This window comes from Erinaceus europaeus, chromosome 21 (genome assembly GCF_950295315.1).
Source record: "Erinaceus europaeus chromosome 21, mEriEur2.1, whole genome shotgun sequence".
Lineage (NCBI taxonomy): Eukaryota > Metazoa > Chordata > Mammalia > Eulipotyphla > Erinaceidae > Erinaceus > Erinaceus europaeus.
In genome coordinates this window covers 27,515,396-27,527,776 of record NC_080182.1, presented here as the reverse complement: position 1 = coordinate 27,527,776, position 12,381 = coordinate 27,515,396, and the positions used below count along the sequence as shown (strand labels likewise).

Genomic DNA, 12,381 nt, shown 5'->3' with positions numbered 1-12,381 from the left:
CACCAGCACTGAGGAATGGAGTCTGGTCTCAGTCCTTCAGTCCCTGGGGGCCCTGCCGACCCTGCCCAGCACTTCCCAGCATGCAAAGCAGAGGCTCTGGGCCCCCTCCTAGTGCCACACTCACTGCAGCGGGCTCAGTCGGGGCATCCCCCCCATTGTCCCCACTCCAGGGCAGGTGGCCGCGGCCGGCCTCACCGGTAGGTGTCCTCTGTATAGGTCTTCTGGACATAGTCCTGCAGCTCCATCTGAGCCTTTTCTTGGAACTTTTCTATCTGGCTCGTGCTGCTCAAGCCTGGATGATCTGAAAGAGAATGGCGCCGCCAGTGTGACTGCCCTGCCTGCACTGGAAAAGCTGAGTCAGACTACAGTGTGGGCTTCTGGCCTCCACAAGTGCCCTGTCTGCAGCAGACAACTGCTGATCCAGCTTGGCTGTCATGGCCAATAGGGCTTCTTGGGCTCTGCCAAGGCCTGCGGGTTCTGTGTGGTGTACCTTACACTAGCCCAAGGGGATCTGTACGATTCTATAACTGTCTCACAAAGCTGAAAATCAGTGTTTACTTTCTATACGTTTAACTAATTCTATACACCTGATGAGCTGTCTCACTGCTCACAGAGCTGGGGAAGAAGGGAGAGGTCCTGTGTGCAGCCCGGCTGTGGAAGACTGGTACCCCTTTGCCCCCCTCAGCTCCACTCCACCAACAGGTCTGCTGCCCCTACCCAAGACTGGGAAGTGCGCAGTGTCCTTCTTCCCTGTGTTTATGTGCCAACAGCCTGCACGTTAGCAAAGGACTAGAGAAGCCAGAGCCAAAGTCTGCTGCTCACTCTCCCTCATGTGTCAGCCTTGCCTAGCCATAGCACACTGTTCACCAGGCAGCTCAGCCCATGTCTCCCTTGGGACTGTGAGACAGGACTTAAACAGGGGTGTATGCGTGTGTCTGAATGGCAGCCTGTATGAGTGTCTGTGTGTGTGTGTGAATGGCAGTGTGTCTGTGTGTAAATGGGAGTGTGTGTGTGTGTGTGTGTGTGTGTGTGAATGGTAGCCTGTGTGCAAATGGCAGCATGTGTTTCTGTGTCTGTCTGAACGGCAGTGTGTCTGTGTGTGAACGGCAGTGTGTGTGTGTGAGAAAGGCAGCTTGCAAGCCACACAGCTACTGTGAGGACACCTGTTCTCACACTGTTGGGTTCAGGGCTGCTGACATCCTGGCAACTTGCTCACGTGCAGAAATATCAGAGACACAAGAGAAAGTCACAAGCTGTCAACGCGTATCTTACCCGGGCTAAAGAGAACGATGGCTTTGAGGTATGCGTACTCATAGCCGTCTACACCCAGCTTTGCCATGCTGTTACAGAACTCCTGCAGCTTCCAGATGTGCTCCATGACCTGTTTTATCCGGTCACCAGAAAGCTTATCTAGAAATCAAGAATCACAGATATTTAGTGAGGCAGCTCTGTGGTACAGAGGAGACTTGCCTGTGTGACATACTGGGTTCAATCCCTGGCACTACACACGCCAGAGCGGGGCTCTGCTTCCGGCCTCTCTCTCTCTCTTGCTCATTAAAAAACAAAAACAAAAACAAACAAATTTTTCCCTTTCACTTTTCTTTTTTTTCTTTATTGGGGGATTAATGTTTTACAGTCAACAGTAAATACAGTAGTTTGTACATGCATAATACTTCCCAGTTTTCCACATAACAAATCAACCTCCACCAGGTCCTCTGCCATCATGTTCCAGGACCTTAACCCCCCGCCCCCACCACTACCACAGAGTCTTTTACTTTGGTGCGACACACCAATTGCAAGAAAAACAAACATTTTTTAAAGAAAAGAGGAATAGTAGCCTGAGCTTTTGTAAGGGGCCACAGACTGGAAGGAATGGGAAAATGATTCACTTTTTGACAGAAAAACCAGTTTCCTCAAGATGGCCCAGCACCTCACTTCCTAGCTGAAAGTGAAGTATCAGTGAGTAAGTCTGTTCTGGGGAGTACTATGCCTGATGGAAGCCCGGGCAGCAGCTGGCCCTACCTTCCTGGATGCTATTCTGTAGGTGGTTGACGATGGCCGCCAGGATGGTGGACAGACTCATGACCTGCGCACACTGCGCCAGGCCGAGGGTAAAGAGCTCGTTCCAGCAGGCACGCACCAGGCTGGTGTTGCATTCCTGCCTGGGGCCAGGAGACAGGCTGTGTCTCAGAGGGCGCTGAGTGCCCAGGGCCACTGCCCTCAGCACCCTGTCTGGCGCGGCCACCGAGGGACCGGAACAAGCTGTGTCTGGGCAGACAGGTCTGTGGAATGGCTGATGGCCCCAGGGTGGTCTGAGCGCAGGGTGGTGGGCAGCCCTCTGTTCTGGTCCACTCTGTCTTGGGCTGTGGGACAGCTGTTCCCCTACCACCAACCCCCTCGCCCCCCCACTCCAGCCCCTGGCCCATCAATGCCCCACAGGCTGTCTGTCTGTCCCTCCCCTGGCCCAGAAGCCCCCACAGGCTGTCCATCTATGCCCCACTCCCCTGGTCCAGCAGCACCCCCACAGGCTGTCTGTCTGTCCCCTCCTCCCCTGGCCCAGCAGCCCCCACAGGCCATCCATCTACACCCCTCACCCCTGGTCCCTGTCCCAGCAGCCCCTGTGGCCAAGCCTACTCACCCAAGCGCCTGGAAGGCGGGGATGGACCTGGCCCAGTGCATGGACAGGAAGAGCAGGCGGGACGCAGACTCGCAGATGTAGTGCACATTCAGATACTCGGGCATTGGGCTGGGCATCGTAAGCTGGGGGCGGGCAGCAGCGAGAGCCCGTCACCCCACACTCAGGACAAGCAGAGCAGCCTAAGGCTAAGCTCCCTGGGATGTCCATCTGAGAGGCTTCTTCCCCCTCCTCTGCACCCTCTTGTGGGGGCCATTACCCTGGGGTTCCATCAGCTGTGGGGACCCAGGTGCCCCAGCGCCTGCCCTGACTATTGTTTGCTCCAAGACAACTGCATTTGAACCGCAGGCTAAAGCCTAAACCAACTCAGGGAGCAGGGTGACCTCTAGGAGCTGGGGGCAGCTGGCAGGGGCATCAGGCCTGGGTCCCAGGAGTGCCACTGCCCAGACAGCTCAGAAGGAGCAGTGGCAGGGACTCCATTTTTGGAGACAGCCCACTGAAGAGCATCAGGGAGCCCCAAGGATGAGGCTGCAGAGGGCCAGGGGCAGGGGGTCAGGGACCTGTCTTCTGGTGGGAAGTGGCCAGGAGCCAGGGGCACCTTGTGCTCAGCTGTGAACTCCTTGAGGAAAGGGGGTGAGGGGCACGCCTGCTTCCAGGTGACCCTCAGGGCCAAAGACACGGGAATGGCCTGGGGGGCAGGGGTGGGTCGGGCACCTTGACCAGCCAGCCGGTGGGCACTCACCTTAAATGTGACATGGGTGTCTGAGAGGAGGGGGCCCTCTACCTCGATGATGGGTGTGGACTGGTCTCTGCTGATGACGTGGATGCTGCCGCCCCCGCCGGCGTCCACGCCATCGGCCAGGCTCGGTGGTGAGCAGCTGTCTGTGGTAGTAAGTGCTTTAGCTAAGGTATCAAATGCCCTGTGAGCAAAAATGAAGCAAGCAAGGGCTGTGAATTCATGGCTGACATCACCTAGGAAAATACTCAGGGAAGCTGGCTATGTCTTGCCGCCTGGTGCCCCGGCGGCACGGTGGGCATGGGCTGCACGGCCTAGGAGGAGCCGGCTTGAGAGCTGCCAGCAGAGAACTCGCAGCCACCCGGGACCAGCTGGTGGTCTGCCGTTTCAGGATGCCCCCCTGCCCCACAGACGGAGCTCAGCTCACGAGCCAGGAATGCAAGCCTGAGGGAGGCAGGCTGCAACAGGCTAAAGGCCCAATGAAGGGTCCCCTGCTCCCAACCACCCAGCTTTCCCTTTGCTCAGAGCCAGTCCTGTAGAATTGGGCGTGGGGTTGGGGCCGTGGCCCCACAGCTAAGGTAAAAGCAGGAGGCCTGCAAGATGGGCTACTGCACAGGCCTCATTGGTCTGGGGGCCAAAGTTGCCCCCCACACCCACCCGAGTGGCTGGACTCCTACCGAGTAATCTCATTTGCTGACTGGTCCTCGGGTGGCATTTCGGACGTGTCACCATTGTTGAGGGACTCACTCAGGTTGGCGAGAGAGGTCACTACATTGGCCAGTGTGCCCAGAGCCCCCTGGCTCGTTTCAGCCTGTTTACCAAACAGATAGCACATTAGTGGGGCACACACCTGTGCACATGCACACACACGGCAGATGAGACACACAGACATGCACACGGCCTTGCAGGCCAGCAAGAGCAGTGCTCAAGAGACCGGTTTCTCCCAGAGTGGCTGCCTGGGGCAGGTGAGGGAGACTGTTTTGGTGATGGACTAGTTCTGGAATTTTTTTCCCCCAGAGCCCTGCTCAGCTCTGGCTGGCTGATGGTGGGGCTGGGGATTGAACCTGGGACTTGAAACCTCAGGCAGGAGAGTCTGTTGCCAGAAACCATTGTGCTACACATGTCCCATGGACTAGTTCTGCATCCTCACTGCAGAGGTAGTGACACAGTCTATGCATGTGATGCAACGATATAACAGAAGTAAGAAAACTGAACTTCACCAGAATCTAGACCTTTGCACTTATTTATTTTTTTAATTTTTTAAAAATTATTTATTTATTCTCATTTGTTGCCCTTGTTTTATTGTTGTAGCTTATTATTGTTGTTGTTATTGATGTCATCGCTGTTGGATATGACAGACAGAAGTGGAGAGGAAGGGAAGACAGAGGTGGGGAGAGAAAGACAGACAACTGCAGACCTGCCTCACTGCTTGTGAAAGGACTCCCCTGCAGGTGGGGAGCTGGGGGCTCGAACCAGGATCCTTATGCTGGTTCTTGCACTTTGTGCCACCTGCGCTTAACCCGCTGCACTACTGCCGACTCTTGACCTTTGCACTTTAAAAGACACCACTGGGTGGTGGTGCACCGGGTTAAGTGCACATAGCCCTAAGAGCAAGGACCCATGCAAGGATCCCAGTTCAAGCCCACCTGTAGAGAGGTCACCTCACAGGTGTCTTTCTCTCACTTCCTCTCTCAATTTCTCTCTGTCCTATTCAATAAATAAATAAATAAATAAATAATAACCTCCAAGAGCAGTAGATTTGCAGTGCAGCCCTAGAGGGTTTTTGCCTGGAGGCAAAAATAAATAAATGAACAAATAAATAAATAAATAAATAAATAAAAGACACTGTCAAGACACAGAGACAACTTCCTGAGACAGGCTGAAGACCCACCCAAAGGAGAAACACTGCCAGGCCCAGAGCCAGTAACAATGTCTTACATTGTTATACCTAGAACTTAAGTGACATAATTAAAATAAATAGAAGAGGTATTTCTCCAAAGATATACAAAAACAAGCATGTAAACAGATGTTTAATATCATGAAACACAAATCAAAACCACGAGGTACCAACTCACACTTTCCAGGATAGCTACAATAATAGTAATAGTAATAATAATAATAACAATAACATAAGAAGTGGACCTCTTGCAAGTGGGGAGTAGGGGCTTGAACCCAGGTCCTTGCGCTTGATAATGTGTGCTTAACTGGGTGCACCACCACCTGGACCTCTCCCCTTCCTTTCAATTTCTGTATATATATATATATATATATATATATATATATATATATACACAGAAATATATATATTAAAGGAGGACACATGGCTGCTGAAAGCAGTGGATTTATTGTACTGCCACAAACCTGAGATAACCCTGGCCTGGGAGGAAGCCTCAGACTCACGCACGAGGTCCTGAGCTCTGTCCCAGTATTATTCTGGTTGTTATCTCTCTCTCCCTCCCTCTCACTCTCCCTCTTTCTCTCTCTCTCTATCTTACAGTTAAAAAGAAATAAAAGTTAATTAATTTAAAGGGATAACAACTTTGAGCAGAAGCCTACCAGTCAGTTTGTGAATGGCCTTTGGGCACGTGTCACACCAGGCTGCATCCTGTACGACATTCCCTCTGGGTGGGTCCTGCTACTTCTGTGTACAGAGGCCGGACGGGCCAGTGTTTCCTCTGAGGCGGGGACAGACCAGTGTTTCCTCTGAGGAGGGGATGGACCAGTGTTTCCTCTGAGGAGGGGATGGGCCAGTGTTTCCTCTGAGGAGGGGATGGACCAGTGTTTCCTCTGAGGAGGGGATGGACCAGTGTTTCCTCTGAGGAGGGGATGGGCCAGTATTTCCTCTGAGGAGGGGATGGGCCAGTGTTTCCTCTGAGGAGGGGATGGGCCAGTGTTTCCTCTGAGGAGGGGATGGGCCAGTGTTTCCTCTGAGGAGGGGATGGGCCAGTGTTTCCTCTGAGGAGGGGATGGGCCAGTGTTTCCTCTGAGGAGGGGATGGACCAGTGTTTCCTCTGAGGAGGGGATGGGCCAGTATTTCCTCTGAGGAGGGGATGGGCCAGTGTTTCCTCTGAGGAGGGGATGGGCCAGTGTTTCCTCTGAGGAGGGGATGGGCCAGTGTTTCCTCTGAGGAGGGGATGGGCCAGTGTTTCCTCTGAGGAGGGGATGGACCAGTGTTTCCTCTGAGGAGGGGATGGACCAGTGTTTCCTCTGAGGAGGGGATGGGCCAGTGTTTCCTCTGAGGAGGGGATGGGCCAGTGTTTCCTCTGAGGAGGGGATGGACCAGTGTTTCCTCTGAGGAGGGGATGGACCAGTGTTTCCTCTGAGGAGGGGATGGACCAGTGTTTCCTCTGAGGAGGGGATGGGCCAGTGTTTCCTCTGAGGAGGGGATGGGCCAGTGTTTCCTCTGAGGAGGGGATGGGGCCAGTGTTTCCTCTGAGGAGGGGATGGGCCAGTGTTTCCTCTGAGGAGGGGATGGGCCAGTGTTTCCTCTGAGGAGGGGATGGGCCAGTGTTTCCTCTGAGGAGGGGATGGGCCAGTGTTTCCTCTGAGGAGGGGATGGGGCCAGTGTTTCCTCTGAGGAGGGGATGGGCCAGTGTTTCCTCTGAGGAGGGGATGGGCCAGTGTTTCCTCTGAGGAGGGGATGGGCCAGTGTTTCCTCTGAGGAGGGGATGGGCCAGTGTTTCCTCTGAGGAGGGGGTGGGCCAGTGTTTCCTCTGAGGAGGGGATGGGCCAGTGTTTCCTCTGAGGAGGGGATGGGCCAGTGTTTCCTCTGAGGAGGGGATGGACCAGTGTTTCCTCTGAGGAGGGGATGGGCCAGTATTTCCTCTGAGGAGGGGATGGGCCAGTGTTTCCTCTGAGGAGGGGATGGGCCAGTGTTTCCTCTGAGGAGGGGATGGGCCAGTGTTTCCTCTGAGGAGGGGATGGGCCAGTGTTTCCTCTGAGGAGGGGATGGGCCAGTGTTTCCTCTGAGGAGGGGATGGGGCCAGTGTTTCCTCTGAGGAGGGGATGGACCAGTGTTTCCTCTGAGGAGGGGATGGACCAGTGTTTCCTCTGAGGAGGGGATGGGCCAGTGTTTCCTCTGAGGAGGGGATGGGCCAGTGTTTCCTCTGAGGAGGGGATGGGGCCAGTGTTTCCTCTGAGGAGGGGATGGGCCAGTGTTTCCTCTGAGGAGGGGATGGGCCAGTGTTTCCTCTGAGGAGGGGATGGGCCAGTATTTCCTCTGAGGAGGGGATGGGCCAGTGTTTCCTCTGAGGAGGGGATGGGCCAGTGTTTCCTCTGAGGAGGGGATGGGCCAGTGTTTCCTCTGAGGAGGGGATGGGCCAGTGTTTCCTCTGAGGAGGGGATGGGCCAGTGTTTCCTCTGAGGAGGGGATGGGCCAGTATTTCCTCTGAGGAGGGGATGGGGCAGTGTTTCCTCTGAGGAGGGGATGGGCCAGTGTTTCCTCTGAGGAGGGGATGGGGCAGTGTTTCCTCTGAGGAGGGGATGGGCCAGTGTTTCCTCTGAGGAGGGGATGGGGCAGTGTTTCCTCTGAGGAGGGGATGGGCCAGTGTTTCCTCTGAGGAGGGGATGGGCCAGTGTTTCCTCTGAGAAGGGGATGGACCAGTGTTTCCTCTGAGGAGGGGATGGGCCAGTGTTTCCTCTGAGGAGGGGATGGGCCAGTATTTCCTCTGAGGAGGGGATGGGGTAGTGTTTTCTCTGAGGAGGGGATGGGCCAGTGTTTCCTCTGAGGAGGGGATGGGGCAGTGTTTCCTCTGAGGAGGGGGTGGGCCAGTGTTTCCTCTGAGGAGGGGATGGGGTAGTGTTTTCTCTGAGGAGGGGATGGGCCAGTGTTTCCTCTGAGGAGGGGATGGGGCAGTGTTTCCTCTGAGGAGGGGGTGGGCCAGTGTTTCCTCTGAGGAGGGGGTGGGCCAGTGTTTCCTCTGAGGAGGGGATGGGCCAGTGTTTCCTCTGAGGAGGGGATGGGGCAGTGTTTCCTCTGAGGAGGGGGTGGGCCAGTGTTTCCTCTGAGGAGGGGATGGACCAGTGTTTCCTCTGAGGAGGGGATGGGCCAGTGTTTCCTCTGAGGAGGGGATGGGCCAGTGTTTCCTCTGAGGAGGGGATGGGGCCAGTGTTTCCTCTGAGGAGGGGATGGGCCAGTGTTTCCTCTGAGGAGGGGATGGGCCAGTGTTTCCTCTGAGGAGGGGATGGGCCAGTGTTTCCTCTGAGGAGGGGATGGGCCAGTGTTTCCTCTGAGGAGGGGATGGGCCAGTGTTTCCTCTGAGGAGGGGATGGGCCAGTGTTTCCTCTGAGGAGGGGGTGGGCCAGTGTTTCCTCTGAGGAGGGGATGGGCCAGTGTTTCCTCTGAGGAGGGGATGGGCCAGTGTTTCCTCTGAGGAGGGGATGGGCCAGTGTTTCCTCTGAGGAGGGGATGGGCCAGTATTTCCTCTGAGGAGGGGATGGGCCAGTGTTTCCTCTGAGGAGGGGATGGGCCAGTGTTTCCTCTGAGGAGGGGATGGGCCAGTGTTTCCTCTGAGGAGGGGATGGGCCAGTGTTTCCTCTGAGGAGGGGATGGGCCAGTGTTTCCTCTGAGGAGGGGATGGGGCCAGTGTTTCCTCTGAGGAGGGGATGGACCAGTGTTTCCTCTGAGGAGGGGATGGACCAGTGTTTCCTCTGAGGAGGGGATGGGCCAGTGTTTCCTCTGAGGAGGGGATGGGCCAGTGTTTCCTCTGAGGAGGGGATGGGGCCAGTGTTTCTTCTGAGGAGGGGATGGGCCAGTGTTTCCTCTGAGGAGGGGATGGGCCAGTGTTTCCTCTGAGGAGGGGATGGGCCAGTATTTCCTCTGAGGAGGGGATGGGCCAGTGTTTCCTCTGAGGAGGGGATGGGCCAGTGTTTCCTCTGAGGAGGGGATGGGCCAGTGTTTCCTCTGAGGAGGGGATGGGCCAGTGTTTCCTCTGAGGAGGGGATGGGCCAGTGTTTCCTCTGAGGAGGGGATGGGCCAGTATTTCCTCTGAGGAGGGGATGGGGCAGTGTTTCCTCTGAGGAGGGGATGGGCCAGTGTTTCCTCTGAGGAGGGGATGGGCCAGTGTTTCCTCTGAGAAGGGGATGGACCAGTGTTTCCTCTGAGGAGGGGATGGGCCAGTGTTTCCTCTGAGGAGGGGATGGGCCAGTATTTCCTCTGAGGAGGGGATGGGGTAGTGTTTCCTCTGAGGAGGGGATGGGCCAGTGTTTCCTCTGAGGAGGGGATGGGGCAGTGTTTCCTCTGAGGAGGGGGTGGGCCAGTGTTTCCTCTGAGGAGGGGATGGGGTAGTGTTTTCTCTGAGGAGGGGATGGGCCAGTGTTTCCTCTGAGGAGGGGATGGGGCAGTGTTTCCTCTGAGAAGGGGGTGGGCCAGTGTTTCCTCTGAGGAGGGGGTGGGCCAGTGTTTCCTCTGAGGAGGGGATGGGCCAGTGTTTCCTCTGAGGAGGGGATGGGGCAGTGTTTCCTCTGAGGAGGGGGTGGGCCAGTGTTTCCTCTGAGGAGGGGATGGACCAGTGTTTCCTCTGAGGAGGGGATGGGCCAGTGTTTCCTCTGAGGAGGGGATGGGCCAGTATTTCCTCTGAGGAGGGGATGGGGTAGTGTTTTCTCTGAGGAGGGGATGGGCCAGTGTTTCCTCTGAGGAGGGGATGGGCCAGTGTTTCCTCTGAGGAGGGGATGGGCCAGTGTTTCCTCTGAGGAGGGGATGGGGTAGTGTTTTCTCTGAGGAGGGGATGGGCCAGTGTTTCCTCTGAGGAGGGGATGGGCCAGTGTTTCCTCTGAGGAGGGGATGGGCCAGTGTTTCCTCTGAGGAGGTGATGGGCCAGTGTTTCCTCTGAGGAGGGGGTGGGCCAGTGATTCCTCTGAGGAGGGACAGGCCAGTGTTTCCTCTGAGGAGGGGATGGGCCAGTGTTTCCTCTGAGGAGGCGATGGGCCAGTGTTTCCTCAGAGGAGGGGACGAGCCCACAGTGTTTCTTCTGAGGGGAAAGGTTACAGTGTTTCTTTGGACTTCAGTGGAAGCACTGTGTCCCCTCCTTTCCCTTATGAGTCTCCTCACCTCCTTCCAGGTTCTTCACTAATGTCACCATGTAGGGTGCTGCTGGGAGCAGCCAGCTGTCTCTGGAATCTAGGCCCCAGTCTGCATGGACCCCGTCCTTGATAAGCAGGACTCTTCAGGGTATTGGGGCCTGATTCCAGGTTCAGTTTCTCTCCTCCCAAGTGACATCAGCATGTGGTCCCCATGCCACTCACACTATTACCACCATTGGCAGGGGTGTTGACTGGTGAGCAGAGATGGCTCTATGTGGAGCCAGCAACTTTCATTTTTGCCTTTTCTTTCCCAAAGGAGGATCCTCCCTGATGGCCAAGTGTGCGGGGAGGCAGGGGGTGGCCCTGGCAGTGCCCCTGAGGATGCACAGTGCAGGATTCTCTTCAGGGAAGGAACACCGGCCCATGGCCACTGTGTGTATATGTAGGTGGGAGGCTTTCAGAGAAGAGAGCCACAGAGCTGCCACCAAGCTTGACTATGGACACTGTTGTGTTATGACTGTAGCCAACCCAACTGAGGTGACTGAAAAGCCATCAGTGCCCTATCACAGACCACAGGCTGGAGATAACAGCAGGTGGCACATGGGCATCCAACTGATAACCTAAGTCTTAAATTTTGGAAGTCACTGTTAGACTAGACTCTAATAATAAAATTATTCTTAGAAGTAAACTGAGCTGGGGGTGTAGCACAGAAATAAATCAATGCTCAGAATGTCTGAGACCCTGGGTTTAATCTCTGGTGTCCCTGTCAGCTGAGATACTGAAGGTGTGCATTCATTGTGGTCTGGGGATGAGCAGACACAGGAGCCCCATCCAGTGTCACAGTCCAAAGCCCTAGTCCACAGCCTGTTCCAGACCCACAGTCCAGAGTCCCAGTGCAGTCACAGTCCAGAGTACAGTTCAAACCCCAAGTCCAAAATCATGGTCCAGAGTACCATCCAGTCCAAACCCTGTGTCCAGACCCACATCCAGAGTCCCAATCCAGAGCTCCAGTTCAGAGTTATAGTGCATAGTCACAGTCTAGAACTTAAGTCCAGAATCACAACTCAGAGCACCACCTAGAGTTACAAGCCAGAGCCCTGTCCAGAGTCAAGGTCCAGAACCTCAGTGCAGAGTCCCACTGAGAGTCACAGTCCAGAGCCCCAGTACATAATCATAGTCCAGATCCCAAGTCCAGAATCACAATCCAGAGCACTGTCCAGGGTCTCAATCCAGAACCACTGTCTGAACTCACAATCCAGAGTCACAATGCATAGTCACAGCCCAGAGCCGGATCCAGAGTACAGTCTAGGACCCAAGTCCAGAATCACAATCCAGAGCCCTTATTCAAACCCATAGTCCAGCCCCACATCTAGAGTCCCAGTCCAAAGCCCCATGCAGAGTCCCAGTCCAGAGTTCCATCCAGACCCACAGTCCAGAGTTCCTTCCAGACCCACAGTCCAGATCCCAAGTCCAGAATCACAATCCAAAGCACCGTCCAGAGTCACAGTCCAGAGCTCCTGTCCAAACCCACAGTCTAGAGTTCCAATCCAGAGTCACAGTCCAAAATCACAATTCAGACACTGTCCAGAGTCACAATGGAGACTCACAGTCCAGAGCCCCAGTCCAGAAATCCCATGGGGTCCAGAGCCATGGTATACTCGAACATCAGGGAGGGAGAGGGCAGCGGCAGGGGGAGGGGGAGGTCAGGAGAGGCTGAGGTTACCTTGGACTCAGCGGCCAGAAGCACGGTGCCGTCCTCTCGGATGAGAGGCTGCTGGATGTTGACGAGCATCCCTGGATCAAGAAGACCCGTCTGTCTATGTGAGAGACGCAGAGGAGCTTCCAGCGTGTGGCGGCAGCCCAGGGCCTGCCCTCCTGCCCCCATGTCTGCAAGGCTGTCAAGAGGCAGGCCCTCCTGCTACCTGGTCCCCAGCCACGGAGCAGCTGAGCAGCCCCCTCCCACCCAGCAGGAAGTTGTGCTGGGGCTGCA

At 55.5% G+C, this 12,381-nt stretch overlaps 1 protein-coding gene across 2 annotated transcripts in view; it reads right to left on the bottom strand.

Moving 5' to 3' along the window:
- NR2C2 (nuclear receptor subfamily 2 group C member 2) overlaps positions 1–12,381 on the bottom strand; it is a 43,329-nt gene that overhangs the window by 4,300 nt on the left and 26,648 nt on the right. The window contains exons 7-13 of one of the 2 annotated variants that reach the window (XM_060180639.1): positions 12,115–12,286; positions 4,049–4,182; positions 3,378–3,555; positions 2,639–2,760; positions 2,023–2,162; positions 1,273–1,410; positions 196–301 (exon numbers count right to left, since the gene is read on the bottom strand). In XM_060180639.1, coding sequence (XP_060036622.1) covers positions 196–301; positions 1,273–1,410; positions 2,023–2,162; positions 2,639–2,760; positions 3,378–3,555; positions 4,049–4,182; positions 12,115–12,286 — 990 coding nt within the window. The remainder of the gene's footprint in view (positions 1–195; positions 302–1,272; positions 1,411–2,022; positions 2,163–2,638; positions 2,761–3,377; positions 3,556–4,048; positions 4,183–12,114; positions 12,287–12,381) is intronic. The other variant, XM_060180640.1, reaches the window with a different exon arrangement.